Below are 15847 nucleotides of genomic sequence, written 5' to 3' on the forward strand. Positions count from 1 at the left end.
TGTAAGATATAACCCATCAAACACTAGGATGACCTAGTTCACCTGCTACTTTTCGTTATAGTGAACTGTTGGTTGCTAAATCACTGTTCTCGCTCACTTTAAACCACATCACACATCAAAAGCAATCAAAATGTTTTAATTAATGATTCACAGTCCCATGAGTCTTTGTTCTTATCAAAGAAAAAAAACATTATTATACTATACTATTATAATGTGCAGTGGGCTTCTACAGGATCCAGCTGTAATCACTAAGAACGGTTGCATTACTGTATTAAATCTCCTGTACTTCCTGAAATTTGCTGGAGTGTAATCATTTGCTGGTGAGCAGTGATGGGTATGATTTCTCCCTAAGTACCCCACCAGGCTGTAGCCTGTGGGCTTCACTTTGGGTTGATTCTTCACAGCGATGTGCTCCAGCTGCAGCCATGGCAGGGATTAGGATGTCATTTTCACATCCACAAAGATTTGCCTCAAATACCAAATATCAGTGACATTTTGTCTTAGCCACTCTCATGCTGCTAAGGCATGAATGGTTTACATTATCATCCTCTCCAGTACCCATGATTCCTAGCTGTGTTTCGGTGTTCATGAATATTATGCTGCATTGTTGGAAATGTCACAATCATCATCATTGATACACAAAACAGCTCTATCTCTATTCACCTATATTCCTGCTCAGCACCAACTGTACATATTCACAGACTGAATAGGCCTCGCTCGCTGCAACTCTTAGCAACTGTTGCTGTGTGTAACATTGTTGAACTCCACCTCTCGCTCGCTCTTCAAACGCGAATGACTAATCCATCACGGAGCACACTGAAAGCTCTTCGTAAGGCCCCTGGAGCCGCTTGACGCCCCCCGTGACCCTCTCCTGGATGTTTCCTCATTACTTTATAATGTATTCACGCTTATGCTTCCATGGCGCTCGCCCTGGCCTCGTAATGGGAGGAAGCAGTGAGCTGTTCCAATGCATGCGAGCCTGCCACAATTTGCACTTCATTTTATTAACAAAAAAAAAAAAAAAACATAGCCAGCCCAGCTTCTGGTGATTCCTTGCCAAAGCTCCCCAGGTTCCAGTGCGCACTGCCGAGAAATTTCCTGCAATGTGACGACAGGATAGAGTCTCTCAGCATCAGTGGGGTACCTCCGCTGGCCCCCGGGAGATGCTGTCATTATGCGTGTTTGCAATCATGGGAGCTGAATACCTTGGCTGGAAGTGAGAGAGAGGACTGACAGAGGCAGAGGGAGAAGGGGAAGAAATTTAGAGACAGAGAGAAGAGGGAGAGAGAGAGAATGTTTCGGCTCCTCGGCGGTGTTTTGAGCTTTCTGAAATGCATGTGCTATCATAGCAATGTTGTGTTTACCACAGCAGGAGGCAAACACAGAGTCACAGAGGAGAGGCGCGGAAACGCCAGACACAGTAAAATGAGCAAAATACATACATTAGGACTCTCTGTATTCACTACACACAAGCCGAGCAGAGGGGGGAAAAACTCATTTCAATATAAATGGAAGAAGCAGGGAGTGTGTGTCTTTATATCGGCTTTTGAACATTTTTTTTTAATGCTCACCACATGGAAATATCCAGCAGAAGCCCTGAGACGAGTTTTGCTGGGAAGTCAGGATGTCATTCTTTCTGTTGCTAAGGAAACTCTCTCACAGAGGGCCTGCTTCCCTCCCCCATGGCCACCGAGCTTTCAGCCGCTCTCTGTTTCAAAGAAGCCTTTCTGTTTCCAGCCCTCTCCAGTTGTGCAATCAGACTGAGGAACATCTCTCCATCAGGCTGGACCGGGAGACCCCAACATCTGGGGGGGCTGTATTGATGTCTCCCCAGTGAGCTATTCAGAGCAGCTACTTTCAGCCAGTCTTCTCCTGGCTGTGATTGTCATGCTTGTGTTTTGATACCAGGGTGTAGTAGCCGCTTGTCTCGCACAGACAAGCACTTTAATATATCAGTGCTATACCCCCGACCCCCCCCACCCCCACCCCTTCTGAGCCAAAGACATAGCCACATCAAGAAGGGGGGGGAAAAAAAGCTAATGTGAGGACAAGTTGCAAAGAAAGCATTGTAAACACTAAACATTTCAGTCTGTCAGCACCGAGCCAGAAGTGGAAATCACTGACACAAATAGCTGTTGTGTGGCTGCCTTCGAAACGACCCCTCTCAGCCTCCACGGCCACCTTTCCGACTGTGCTAGTTATCATGTAGGCTAACACATCAGGAGCTTAGTTTTAGATGATGTGTTCTTTGGCTCGCATCCACTGCCATGCATAAACCCCCTTTCACCTCAACTGAGCCGCTTCTCTCTCCCTGCAATCGCACAGAAACGCTCAGGTCATTCAATTACCACATCTCTGACTCTGCAATCATATTCTCAGCTGCTTTTGCTGGTAAAACATTTTCCCCCAAAAAAGTAAAAAATCAGTCTATCAATCAGTCACCAAAGGAATATGGGAGTGACAATAGTCACAAGATGCACTGTGCTGCTCAAAGCTTTGATTTCATTCTTTTCCAATATTAAGTCTCACTCCAGCTGAAAAGCTTTTTGCTCCCATGCTTCCCCTTTAGGTTTTCTGCAGAAAATCCAGTGTATAGGCCGGTGAATGTTTAAAATAAACAGCAGAGACACTGAATATTGCATGGTGAATTTTATTCACTTTCGAACAGTGAGATACAGCCCGAATGTCTCATTTGCACTTGACAGGTTTAATTACATTGCAATTATACAGGATTATTCAGAAGTAACAATATAATTATTGAATTTCACACATTTAGCAATTTGGTTTAGCTACAGAATTTATGTAAATTTGCAATGCATGATTCAAAAGCCCAAATTTTTACTCTGAACTATAAAATACAGGGCAGATTCTTATGTAATCTTTGAACTGACAACAGTTAGTGTGTTAGATCTTAACTAACAAAAGACTTTCATATTGCATACATACAGGAAACATAAAAATCCGAACACCCTCGCAGTGGAAAGGAAAGGAAAATCACTGACATTTATTATCATTCGTTTTCTATCAGTTGATCTCTTTCCAATTAAATGTTTTTTTTTTGTTTGTTTTTTTATTATACATGCAGGACTCGAACAGAATGTCAGTTGTGCGCACGTCAGCACTGAAAGTGGCCGAGGCGAGATCTTCCGCTGATTTCTCCTAAGTGCATACATGCAGGCAAAAGAGATGCTGGCTGAGGGCTAAACAGGGAAAAGACAAAAATGACAGGGATTTCACCACCGAATCCTTTTAGCGGGCCACTGACACATGAATGGGGGCAAAGAGAGAGAAAGGAGAGAAGAGGGAGTGAGGGAGGGAGAGAGAGGGAGAGGGAGGGGGGGGGAAGAGTAGACAACCAATTTGTGAGTAATGCAACTAAAAACTGACAAGTGTAATTTCATCCATCTGGGCCGATGTGTAAAAAGCGCTGCTCTGAACATTCCCCATGATTCCCCCTGATTGATCTTCCCCCGGTCTGAAACACCTATTATTAGCCACGAGCCTAATAGCACCAGGATGGCTCAGCGCTCTCCCAGGGGCCAATTCTCCGGTCATCTGCCCCTCACTCACCACAGCTGTGGAAACCAACCAGGGAGAGGGTGGAGAGACAGGGGGAGGCGAGGAGGAGATGGAGCTGCCAAGAGGGGATGGAGGCGTACCTATCGGATGAAGGGTGTGGGGGGAGTGAGTGAAAGAAAAAAAGGGGGTAGAGGTGTGGGGGTCAGGGAGAGTGAGCGAGGTTGAAGGGGAAAGGGAGAGAGGGGTAGAGTGGGCATAAAGAGAGAGATGGAGAGGAGAGAAGGGGGCAGGATGGAGAAGAGATGGAGACAGTGGCTGGACATGGATTGGGGGGTGGTGGTGGTGGTGGTGTGGGGGTTGGAGAACATAAGAGGAAGGTGGGCGTGATGGAAAAGCCAGGGAGAGGCAACGGAGAGGGGGGGATGGGGGAAACAAAGAGAGACAAAGTTATTCACAGGCATTTACGGTATCTTCTTTAAAAAAAAAATCAATCAATCTCACTTTTGCCAATAGTTGAAATGAAAAACATGCCACCGTATATTTATGCCCATTTTAATTATTCAGTCTGATGCATGCTCATCTTTCCACTTCCAGGTGAGGAAGCTGCACTCGCACACTGAAAGGTTAAGCAGAAAGAACGATTGTCTGTTTTAAATTGAATGAAAACTCCAGCCCATCAGAACGTTTTAGCGTTGACTGTAAAGTCTCAGTGCTCAACAAAAAAGGGGATTTTTTTTCCCCCTATTATGAGTTTTCTTGAATCGAGCACATTTCAAATAATCTGTATTATCCTTAAGCAATAACACTTCATTATTTGTCACTCTTTATATATTATTTATGATTTTAAGCATTTCAATAAATCTCCTATAACCAGAAAACCCATAAGTTTGAGATTTTGTTGTACATTAGCAACACTTAATCGTATCTATATCTTCTTAAAATTGTATTACAGTCTTTTACAAACATACTGCAAATCAGTGGCTCATATGGTAACCTTAGAGCTGACACTTAAATCATAAAATGTGATAAAAAATTTTTAATTAAAAAACCCCCAAACAAACAAAATAATCTGCAAATTAAAAATGCTCTGTTGGATTGACTCCAAACATACTCAAGGTTGAACAGCTTCAGGATAAAAGTGTCAGATATGTTTGCAAGCAGTGATGATAAAAGTCAGTGTTCAAGGTCCCAATGCCAGAGCTGCCATCCTGATGCCCCAAGGTTAGATGTCAACAATAAGAAAGTTTGCACGAAACATGAAGCTGAATGAGAAATGTTGATCTGCCCGTTTTTTGGGTAATTTTTTTTTGTTTGCGATGAGTTGAGGTCAGAAGTCATCTGTTAATCGCCCCTTCAGTCTCTTTGATTGAGTGAGCCCTCAGGTGAGGCGTAATGCATTTTCAAGGGCAATGATGACAATAATTGGCTACCTTCACTTCACCAAAATGGACAAAGTCCTAAAAATGTCTCCACTCAAATCTGACAGTTCAGTGCAAATGAAAATAAAGCCTGTGAGGGTTTTCCAGGCGATGAATTAATAGCTGTGATATTATGAGGCTGGCTATAAACATGATCTCCTGGCCAGATTATTAAGTTGATCTGTGATCTGTGGTTTTTGTTAACTCAGAGGACACTGGACACTGCTCACTAGTATTTCACAGCAGTGTAAATGGCGTTGTTGGGGGTGGGCTTAACATCCATATGCCTGCTCCATATTTTAAGGGGTTTTTGTGTTTCTGTGTTGATTACCGGTCATTTTTCAAATCATTCTTTTTGGGGTTTTTGTGTGTGTTAGATATAATTACATTTTAAATAATTGGCTTCAGAGTAATTTAAAGAAGCTTGAGATTAATGCAATGGCTGTATCGATGAGTGTAGCAATAATAACAAACCCAGGAGGGCCAAGATATGCACAAAGGATCTGATAATGATTATAGGGATGTTTGATATATATATATATATATATATATATATATATATATATATATATATATATATATATATATATATATATATATATATATATATATATATATATATGTATATGTTATATTTTATCTAAATAAAAGCAAAATCTTTATAAAGGTTTTAGCTTTAAAACTATATTTCAGGAATAATTTCTGCAAATGAAAAAAAGCTGATTTTTTACTGATTTTTTAAAAGATTTTACACTTTTGCCCACATTCACCTCATCCGAGGAAGCCTGTATGTTTCTTGCAGGAACATGTCCATATTTCTTAATAATAATAACAATAAAACTACACTTAATCCACTGAGTTACACAAACTCTCTGTGAGCACAAAACCTAAACAAAACCCAAGGCCTACGAGAGCAGCAGGTTTCAGGTAGGAGTGTCCAAAGGTTCAGCAAAGGTGCGCACCACCTATCACCTGACAGGCTCCTGCAACCATAAGAAGCAGCAGAGAATGAGACGGGCTCTGCCAGCGCACTAGATTTCACCAGGTGTGACTCCCTTTCTCCTCACTTTCCTTCCACTTCAGCTCACACTGTGCTCTTAAATTTCACGCTCTTTTATTTTGCAGTCAGTGTCGGCTATTGTGAGCAGCACCTCCTTCAGCGGGGCATTCATACGTGAGCCAGGACTTTCCTGTTTGAGGGCACGCTATTTGGTTATTAGTTTGCACCGTGTGCATTGGCGATATGTGTTGTGGGTGTATTCTAAGGAGCAGTGTTATCTGGATGTATAGCCCCAACAACTGGATTAAAAAAAATAGGCTTATTTTCACATTTCTTACAAAGTTTAATCCTGTAAAAGACTAAATATATGTGCATATTTGTAGTCTAATATAACAAAAACATATTTTAAATATTCCTTTTGTTAGATTCATCTTATTTCACAAGCAGATGAAGCTTATCTCATATGTTAGTGAGATTTTAAATGCTTAATCGTGGCTTCATTTGGCCTGCCTGTGCTCTAAATCTGAGCATTATTGGACACATGTGTGTTGTGATCCACAGTTTAGACACACAGATTTAAATTTCTTTCTCCATTCTGTGGCTAAAACATCCTTTTCATCCCTCACATCTATAAATCAGATTAGGTTCCCTAAGTGGCCACACTTTATTAAGAAGCCAACCATTTTAATGATTATTTCCCAAACAACAATACTGCTGTGTGCTACAGCCTTTTTTAAATTTTTATCATACTAGAGAACTCCTGCAAGGACGGACCAAGTTGTGATGGGATGTTTAGTGTCCACGAACAATTTATGATACCCCTTCCTAAAGGTTCACCATAATCCGTGTAACATTTCTCCATCCATCAGACTGCATGCCATATATGGCGCGCACCGGTGGCGCGCTCAGACTCTGTGGAGGATGCAAAAACCACCTGCCTCCTCAGACACAGACACTAAACCCTCCTCCTGCACCGCTGGCCCCTCAAACACTGACACGTAAAGCATAAATTTAATTATATCACCTCAACGAAAATGATTTAATTAAGTTTGTAGCACGTTATTTATATTATTTAGATTCATATTATTTTTTAGATCAGGCGCAGTAGAATATCTACTATATGAACTGCAGAAATGATTAACGTGATAATAATGACGAGGACCGTGACGATAATAGTAGCAGCAGCATAAATGTTATTATTAATAATAATAAGATAGGGAGATGCATATATTTCCCATACATGCTGTATATAAATATATAGCTACTAATTTAAGAAACGTGTATAAAATTATATTTCGCTCTTTAATCTGCATCTTTTTTTTCTGTAAAGTTTGCTCTTCATTTGTGCCTAATGGCTAAACATTTCAGGAGTTTGCTTAATGCTCCTCGTTGTCAAGTTTTCTTTACTAATTTCTGTCTTTCATTCTTTTTTTTCCTTTCTCCTCTCTGTCACGACAGATGAAAAGGCGCTCTGATTATTCCAGAAGGTTGGGAAATAAATGATTGTCTTTGAAGTAGGCCCGGGCCTTGGACTACATTAGAAGCCAAGCATGTGATTTGCAACTGTTGAAGTAAAACCTTCACTCTGCTACAGAAAAAAGGGAAAAATGAGGAGGGTGGCTTCTCGGCAAAAGAAAATGGTATCTTTGTTTGCTCCCCTTTGTTTATCAGGGGATTCTTTCTCATTTCCCCCCCTTTTTTTTCATTTTTACTAATTCATTTCAATGGCTTTCAAACTGGAAAATGGAAATGTTGCTCCTGCCCTCTATTTCGGCGGCAGCGTCCTGGCAACAGAGCAATTTTCTATCATCAGGGATAAACGGCATCGAACAGTACATTCTGATAAAAAAAAAAAAGAAAGAAAAAAAGAAAAAAAAAAGCCCATGATTGCTGGCCTTCCTGTCTGTCATCTACCGACCAAATCCTCTCCTTCAAGACCGACCACTGTGCTGTCAGACCTAATAATGTCGCGTATTAAGTCGAGAGAGGGGGAAAAGGGGGGACTACATGCACCCCGGTTCTCACTAGTCTTATTTGTCACCAACATTAAATTCAGATCAACTTTTTGTATGTAGCTCCTTTGTTATTTACTCCTTTGTACAGGAACAGTGAGTTAGGCGTGTGCTCGCCGAGTTATAGCGTAACAGCCTAAAATAAAACAAACTGCTATATTGTTAATTCTTCACAACAAATGCCCTAAGCAGCCTTCTGTCTTCCTTATTATTATTATTATTATTATTATTATTATTATTATTATTATTATTATTTTACTTTCATCGCCTTATCAAATTCAGTGGCTTTGAGGCCGTTTTCATTAATCCAGTTACGCTTCACCAGCTCGTTTGCCTTCGTATTTTGCCACCATTTCAGAAGCAAACGAGCAAATATAAACACCATATGACTGGTGCAGGAAACTAAGCAATGCAATCACTCAGGTGGACCTAAACATTCAATATAGGAAGGCGACAAAAGAAACAAGCGGTCTTAATTAGAACATGGGCCCTAAGTGGGTCCAGTGCAGCTTCAGTCGTGCCAAATTAAATCCATTAGTCTACGAGAGGCTGTGAAGACTCAGTGATGCAAGCCTGTGCTTATTTGTGGTCATTTAGCTCTACTACGATGGGTCCATCTGAGGGCCGTTGCCTGCACCTGGGGGCCATCCATGCATGTGCCAATTTTGCTATTTAACCGAGAGATAATGCAATCCTAATTTATGATGCAAAACTTATGGTAAACAGTCGTCTGCCTGGCAGCGCTTGGTTTTCTTTATAGCAAAACCACACTCATTTTTCTCGGTGTAGTTGCACGTTTTTACAAATCACATCAAAGCCTGGCGTAAGCGAGTTTGCATTAGTGCGCTGTGCGCAATTTACGTGCGTAAAAGCGTCGAGCCGCCATTTGGACACGGATGAACTGTACTGATCGGTGATCGTTTTCGGGCGGTGTGTGTGTGTGTGTGTGTGTGTGTGTGTGTGTGTGTGTGTGTGTGTGTGTGTGTGTGTGTGAGGGCGGTTTGCTCCAGTGAATCCAGTTACAATGAACCACGTTATGCTGACAGCTGTGTGTGGCATGCATCTGCGCTTCTCTTTTGCCACTTCCCGCCCTTCGCACGGCAGAGATGGAGAGCAGTCGACGCCTGGCTGTCTGTGAAGCGCCAGTGGCTTTGCGCTGTGGAGAAGGGAGACATGTTGTTTAAGTGCCTCCCGGTGTCTTTCTGCAGTGACTTGCCTCAGCGTCCCCAACCGCTCCGAGTCCCTGGGAAGCCAAAGAAGTGGCTTTCCATGGGAGCCAGTCAATAGCTGTTAGTGGGACCGACCGCAAACACCCAGCCTCTCATTTACAGTTATGACCTATGTCTTGTTGGAACTCTGTGTTAACGCTCAGATACGATTAACACGTGTGGCCAGATAGACTGAAAAAGACACGCGGTGCTAAAACAGGCAGTGACACGCATTCAGAAAGAGGTGGGGAGATCACATTTACGCATGTATAGATCACCTTATCCACGAGCGTGCTGATATTACCAATTTAGGTTATGTCCTATCGGCTGTGTTAACCACAACATGCCGTCAAGTTCCACCTGTAAATGCAAGCGTAAAAATCTTCTCAGTTTCCATGTACTGCCGTCACAGACAGTGGATGTTAGGGGAAATCCCAGGCCTGATACAGACCCGGCGTTTGGATATTGGAGTGATTTTAAAGAGTCATTCATCAGCGTTTATAAGACAGCAGGAAATAAAGACCACTTCTGTTAAACCAGCACGGCCATTGATTGTGCTGAAGGTCAATCATCTACTTAGGGACAAAGTGATTTCTAGATTTGCAGCTGAACGCTGCTCATTTTGTGATTGACATTTTGTCGAGCTGAAATATAAAATAATTTTTCTCCAGAATAAGGCCATGAACTCGTATAATCCAAAATTAACCGGAGACATGATACAGCAGGTGAAGCATGCCTCAAGGGTGTCATTTTTAAAATATATATATTTTAAAAGATAATTGTTTTTGCTTCTGTTCTTTTTAGTAATAAAGTACAATTAAAGTTTTTTTTTAAACAGTCCACTGATTACATGTTATATGGGTCGCTGTTTGCAATCAGACACGGCTGTCAGCACGCGTGCAAAAAGCCCAGATCTTAAACATTTCAAAAACACCAAGGTCGAGTATGTCATGTTCTCTCCATTCAAGCAAATCCGTCCTTTCACCACTTCACTTAATCTCAGTGTGCACAGAAACACGCCTGCAGGGACGTCGAGACTTTGACATTACCCGCACAGTCATCCCGCAACTTAATAATTCCGACGGTGACGCGCGTGTGATGCTGCAAAAAAAACAAAACAACAACAACAACAACAAAAAAAATCCTGGGGAATGAAGATGTCTCATATAATGAAGGCTGGGGTTTTAAGTCCGCGGGGAAGCGGCTAACATCACTGCAAAGCATGTACGTGTTTGTAGTAGCACTCAAAGGCGATTAGAAAAGCTATCGGATCTGGTTTCTCCTCTGCGTGTCCAAGTGGAACACGGGCAGGGGAATTGGCCACTATGCTAGATCACTGAGGGGTGACCAAGGTGGGCTGACTCATTCCAGGTCTGCGAGGCCACACTCTTTGCTTAAAATAGCGAATTACGAGAGGCAATAAAATCATTCGTCAATCTCAGCAAAAGAAGCTCTTACCTGCAGCCCTCCCGACGACAAAAGAGCGACTCTGATTAATCTGAATCAGACTCGCTTAATCTAAAGAACTCTGCAGGAATAAAACAAATCCATGTGGATGCCTTCGGCTGCAACACATCCCTGCCTCTGTGCTCCTCTCCTTGCTCCGCTGCTGTAAAATGATTATCCGGCTGGGTTGTGCACTTTTAAATCCCACAAAGTAAATAACAACCGTAGCTGACGATAATAGCAAGGTACCAAGTTCTTGTTACAGAAAAGGAGAAAATTGAAACTAAACGCTGCATTTAGACAACCATTTTTGATAAGAGGATAATTGAGGCCACACTGGCGTATAATTAGGGGATAATTTATGCTATATCCACTTTTATTCCACCCTCCCAAAATAAATCCAGTCCATAATCATTACAGGCGAATTGTTCTTAATTTTATAGCTGCAATTTGAGTAAAGTGTGGCCGCTAATCAAATAGGTTTTCGTAGTAACTTGATTGCAACCATAATTATTTTGCGTCGCCTTTTTTTTTTTGTTAAATCGCTAAATGCCACATTGCGTGAAAAAAAATGCTGAAAGTGGTGCAAAACATGATTTGAATACCTATTGCATTATTATAAGCGGAAATAGCATTTTATTCTTATAATAAACTCGAACATGGCAGCCCTTGGAGACAAACTGTATAATTTACATATATTGAGGACCCTATCAGGCCTCATATTGCAACAGGGATAAAAGACACTGTCAGTTTATCCGGGTATCCACCCTTCTATCTGCAAAATAACCTATTGTACCTCAGGCATATTGTTATTTGATGTGTCACATGTACGGTATTTTGAATTGTCTGAGGATCCTTAATCATATGGTCAGTAGCCCCGGGAAAAAATGAACAGTTATAATATATGTTACTTTCAGAGCAGAGAAGGGTGGGGTTTGAAGAGGGGGACAGCTCATTAGGCAAACATCAAAGCAAATACTACACTGCAAAAAACAAAAAAAAGTGTTTTTCTTATCAAATAGGCTGTCAAGATAAAAAATAAAAATGAAAAAGTTAAATGAAATTAAGAATAAAAATTCAAGAAGTCTAAGGTAAACTTTCGCTCACTTCCAGATCTACTCCACCTGTTCCAGGTGTTTCCTTGGCATTAAACGCGTCACTCTCCCGCTATAGGCATTAATATTTTAAGTGTCACAAAATATAAAACCCTTAAAAGAACCACATAATGCAGCTGGGATTATTCTTTACTCTTTTATAAATTTGACTGAAAAATCCTTTTTCAAATAAAATGATTGCTGGTTTGAGGAGATTGATGTTAATACTATTATTTTTTTTAATGTAGGATAAAATAATTCAGTTTGAAATCGATTCAGCTATTCCCGAACACGTGTTTGTGTGATGCTTTCCTATATGCAATTACTTCCTCAGCAAATGAGGAGCTAAAGCCAGAGAAGTAAATAGGGGAAACGTAAAGACTGCTCGCATCAGATTAAATCAAAGTGCACGCTATATGTTGCGCGTCGCGCGTAATTTGGGGTTTCGGTTAAAAAACAAAATCGACTCGGCAGTTTCGAAAGAACGGAGTTTTTTTTTTTCTCTCCCTTTTTTTTAAACGTGTGAGGCTTGTCTGTAGGAATTAGGCGTCTTTCCCACCACATATTATTTCCCCCATAGTTGTGGTGGGAGCTGGTAAGGTGGGTTAACTCCAGCTCAAGTCTCCGTGAAGCGCAGAGCAGTGATGACGTTGGGTTGGATGACCAATCGGGAGGCGCTGCCCTTTGGAGACAAACCATTTTACTTGTAGTGTCTGCATCAAGTCTGGAAGCAAGGGCTCAATTTTAACAGAATCCACCTTAAAATCTCTCCCTTAACTTATGCCTACCTTCCACCACTTTGAGTGAGAATATCACAGGACAAGGGGGGGAAATAAAGACGCCTCTGGAAAAATCGGGTGTTAATAGGACAATATCTGCTCGCGGTGGAGAGAGGGGAGAGAGACAACAGCGCAGCGAGAGAGAAAAAACCGATTTGGTCTTGAGAGAGAGGGGGGTGAGTGCTCTCAAGGCAGAAAATTCGATGATGACCATGACTACGATGGCTGACGGTCTGGAGGCTCAGGACTCGTCCAAGTCTGCTTTCATGGAGTTTGGACAGCAGTCGCACTCACAGCAGAGCTCCCCATCGATGGGCAGCGGCCACTACCCGCTGCACTGTCTCCACTCCGGCTCACACTCTCACCACCAGCACGACAACACCCCGTACCCCGGGAGCAACACCTACAACAGGTCGTTACCTTACCCTTACGTGAGCCATCCACACCACAGCCCGTACCTGCCGTCCTATCACAACAACATGGGAGGACAGACAAGGTTAGACGGCGCAGGTAAGAGACCCGCGTTTTTCGCCAGCCAAATGGAAAATGCACCACAGCGTGCTCGACAGTGCCATTAGAGCATACCTCCTTCTTCTTCTTTTTCTTTTCTTTTCTTTTTTTTTTTAGTGCGGGTGGTCCACAGTGGGGATCGAACATTTCTCCATGCCAGCCTCGTGGTGTCATGCCCAAATCACCGCACGGCCGCTCCAAATTCGGGAATTATCTTTCGAGCGTAGGCGGGCGATCGCGAAAATTGTGCGTAAATGGCACCGGATAATTCAAGATCCAGCCTTCTTTTGCTTCCTCCGCCGTCCCCTCCTAGCACTCCCCTCGGTTCCCCCACAAAATCTGCTTCAAATGCCCGGGGTGTGATCATGTCGACCGTGCAATCCTCACCAACTACTCGTGGAAATTAGGCCCGCACGCCTTGAATGTTGTAATTAGCATTTAATTGACATGTCATTACCAGCAATATCCTAAATATGACAGCGTATGAGGATTGCGGGCTGCCTCGGCGCTTAAAGCCAACGAGGGAGAGTGAGATGTCAGCGTTTATCAGCCAGAATTTTCATTGTTTTTTTCTCACATTGTCTGTCCCCCCTCGATTTACTCTTTACCGCAACTATATATTTTTTTTTTCAGCGTGCTTCCTGCACACAAATGAACGCGTGCAGCCTGCCTGTGGGCTTGAACAATAATAATAACGTTTGCTTGTTTTTGTTGCAGAGCAGCAGAAGACGACAGTGATCGAAAACGGGGAGATTCGTTTTAACGGCAAAGGCAAGAAGATTCGCAAACCTCGGACAATTTATTCCAGTTTGCAGCTTCAAGCACTGAACCACCGTTTCCAGCAAACACAGTACCTCGCTTTACCGGAGCGCGCCGAGCTGGCCGCCTCTCTAGGACTGACGCAAACACAGGTATGAGGAGAAACGCGCACTGCTTTACATTTTAACACTGCCTCCAGAAACAAAATGTACTGTATCAGTTTGATAATTTTAATAAACGTTGTATTTTTATTTCTCACCTTTTTAATCTTGTGTGCTTCTATATTTTGTATATTAATTATATTAAAAGACGAAATGCTGCGTAAATACAACTGACCTCCATGTGGGCCCTTTATCCACTTTATCCTTAACTAACTACGCGCGCCCCTTTCGTCCTCTCCCGCAGGTAAAAATTTGGTTTCAGAATAAAAGGTCAAAGTTCAAGAAGCTGCTGAAGCAAGGCAGTAACCCGCACGAGAGCGAGCCCATCCCGGGCTCCATGTCCCTCTCCCCGCGCTCGCCGAGCATCCCCCCAATCTGGGACGTGTCGGCCTCATCCAAAGGAGTAAACATGCCGGCCAACAGCTACATGCCCGGCTACTCTCACTGGTATTCCTCCCCACATCAAGACTCAATGCAGAGATAGACTGACGACGAAAGCAAGGTCAGGGAGCCTGTCTTGGAGAGGCCTCCGGATCTCGGCAATGCAGTTTCCAACGTAGCCTACAATTTGTGTCAGCTCAGAAACTGGATGCTGGAGAGGAGCAGGCAACAACAACAACAACAACGAAAAAAAAGCCCCCCTCTCTCTTCCACTCCTTTGCTGAAGGATGAGACACAGCCAAGCCTCGGTGTGTGATGATGATGACACAAACAAGGGAACTAACCATTTTTAGCGTACATGGCTGTTCAGTGGGCTCGCATTTGTTATGCTTTCATTCTTGTCACCATCTGAACCGTCAATATACCAAATATTATCAGTGACATTTTAGCCACTTTGGACAAAGACTGCTCACACTCTCTATGCGCTGCTGTGGCGCCCAGAAACCTTTTTTTTTTTGCCATGGTGGACTGCTTTTTTTTTTTTCAAAATTTTCTTCCTTCAATTTTTTTTCCTCCCTGATTGTTTCTCCAACATGCAAAACCAAGCAAATTGTCTGTCTGTAAATATAATCTGCGATTTTAGTTGTACATACACTTTTTATGTTTTGTCAGATTGAGTAAACGGTGACTCAAAAACAGACTCCTGCTGTTCCATGATTTCAAAAAAAAAAAAAAAAAAAAAAAAAAAAAAAGAAGAAGAAGAAGAAGAAGAAATGGGTGGGGGTGGGGGGGAAGAAGAAAAAGATATTCATTTTAATCTAGGCCTTTTTTGTTCGTCATATTGGGCCAACATCACGTCCAAAAAAGGGCCTATTTCCCGTCTCCCTGGTGTGTGCAAGCTCAGAGCAGACAACACGAGCATAAGTTAATGACACGGTGCTCACTGAAAAGCCCATTTCACTAGAGTAAACATTTTAAATAAATCCAATGAATGAAAAACTCCACAGTATATAGATTTATCAAACGCACTCAGCACCAGAGGAAATTAACTTACCCTCAACCCGCCGCTGCCTACATTCACCTCGAAAGACATTTGCTCCAGGTCCAGCTTATCTTGTCATTTTCACCCTCAATTATTAGAAGTATTGACAAAATGTTTTCTCCCTTCTCTCCGTCCTAATGCAGGCCGTTAAATGCCAAGCTCCGCGGGATCGATGCTGAACAAAGCAGCCAGCTGCAGCGGCGTTCAATATGAAGGAGATATTTGGGACAATTTGTGGGTTTTTATCCAAGTGAGGCTTTTTTTTCTCTCCCCCATTCTCATAAATGCAGACATAATTAGGGTAATTTTTGATGTAGCCCGCTGATTACAGCGTTTTTACCGTCAAAGATAATTACCTGTAATTTTCTACCACTTTTAATACTAAAAGGCATCTTTATTTGGATTTGAGGTAGCACAGATGGAACAAAAGGGAAAATTATTCGGTTATTCATATACAAATTGCTGAGAAGAGTGAGCGCTCGGGATATTATCTGAAATTACAACGCTGAAAAGCTTCA

The 15847-nt window shown here is 42.3% G+C and overlaps 1 protein-coding gene across 1 annotated transcript; it reads left to right on the top strand.

The window, feature by feature from the left end:
- The first annotated feature begins 12411 nt into the window (after positions 1 to 12411).
- On the top strand, positions 12412 to 14930 carry dlx6a (distal-less homeobox 6a). Its single transcript, XM_065469646.1, has 3 exons — positions 12412 to 12986; positions 13704 to 13897; positions 14151 to 14930. The coding sequence occupies exons 1-3, from the start codon at positions 12680 to 12682 to the stop codon at positions 14388 to 14390; spliced, it is 741 nt and encodes a 246-aa protein (XP_065325718.1). The 5' UTR covers positions 12412 to 12679; the 3' UTR covers positions 14391 to 14930.
- Positions 14931 to 15847: the final 917 nt, after the last annotated feature.

This window comes from Pelmatolapia mariae, linkage group LG22 (genome assembly GCF_036321145.2).
Source record: "Pelmatolapia mariae isolate MD_Pm_ZW linkage group LG22, Pm_UMD_F_2, whole genome shotgun sequence".
Lineage (NCBI taxonomy): Eukaryota > Metazoa > Chordata > Actinopteri > Cichliformes > Cichlidae > Pelmatolapia > Pelmatolapia mariae.

Excerpts from the sequence above, each read along its gene's own strand:
- dlx6a (XM_065469646.1), top strand. The coding sequence starts at position 12,680 with ATGATGACCATGACTACGATGGCTGACGGTCTGGAGGCTCAGGACTCG. Across the intron at positions 12,987-13,703 it reads GACAAGGTTAGACGGCGCAG|AGCAGCAGAAGACGACAGTG; the intron begins GTAAGAGACCCG and ends TTTTTGTTGCAG. Across the intron at positions 13,898-14,150 it reads TAGGACTGACGCAAACACAG|GTAAAAATTTGGTTTCAGAA; the intron begins GTATGAGGAGAA and ends CCTCTCCCGCAG.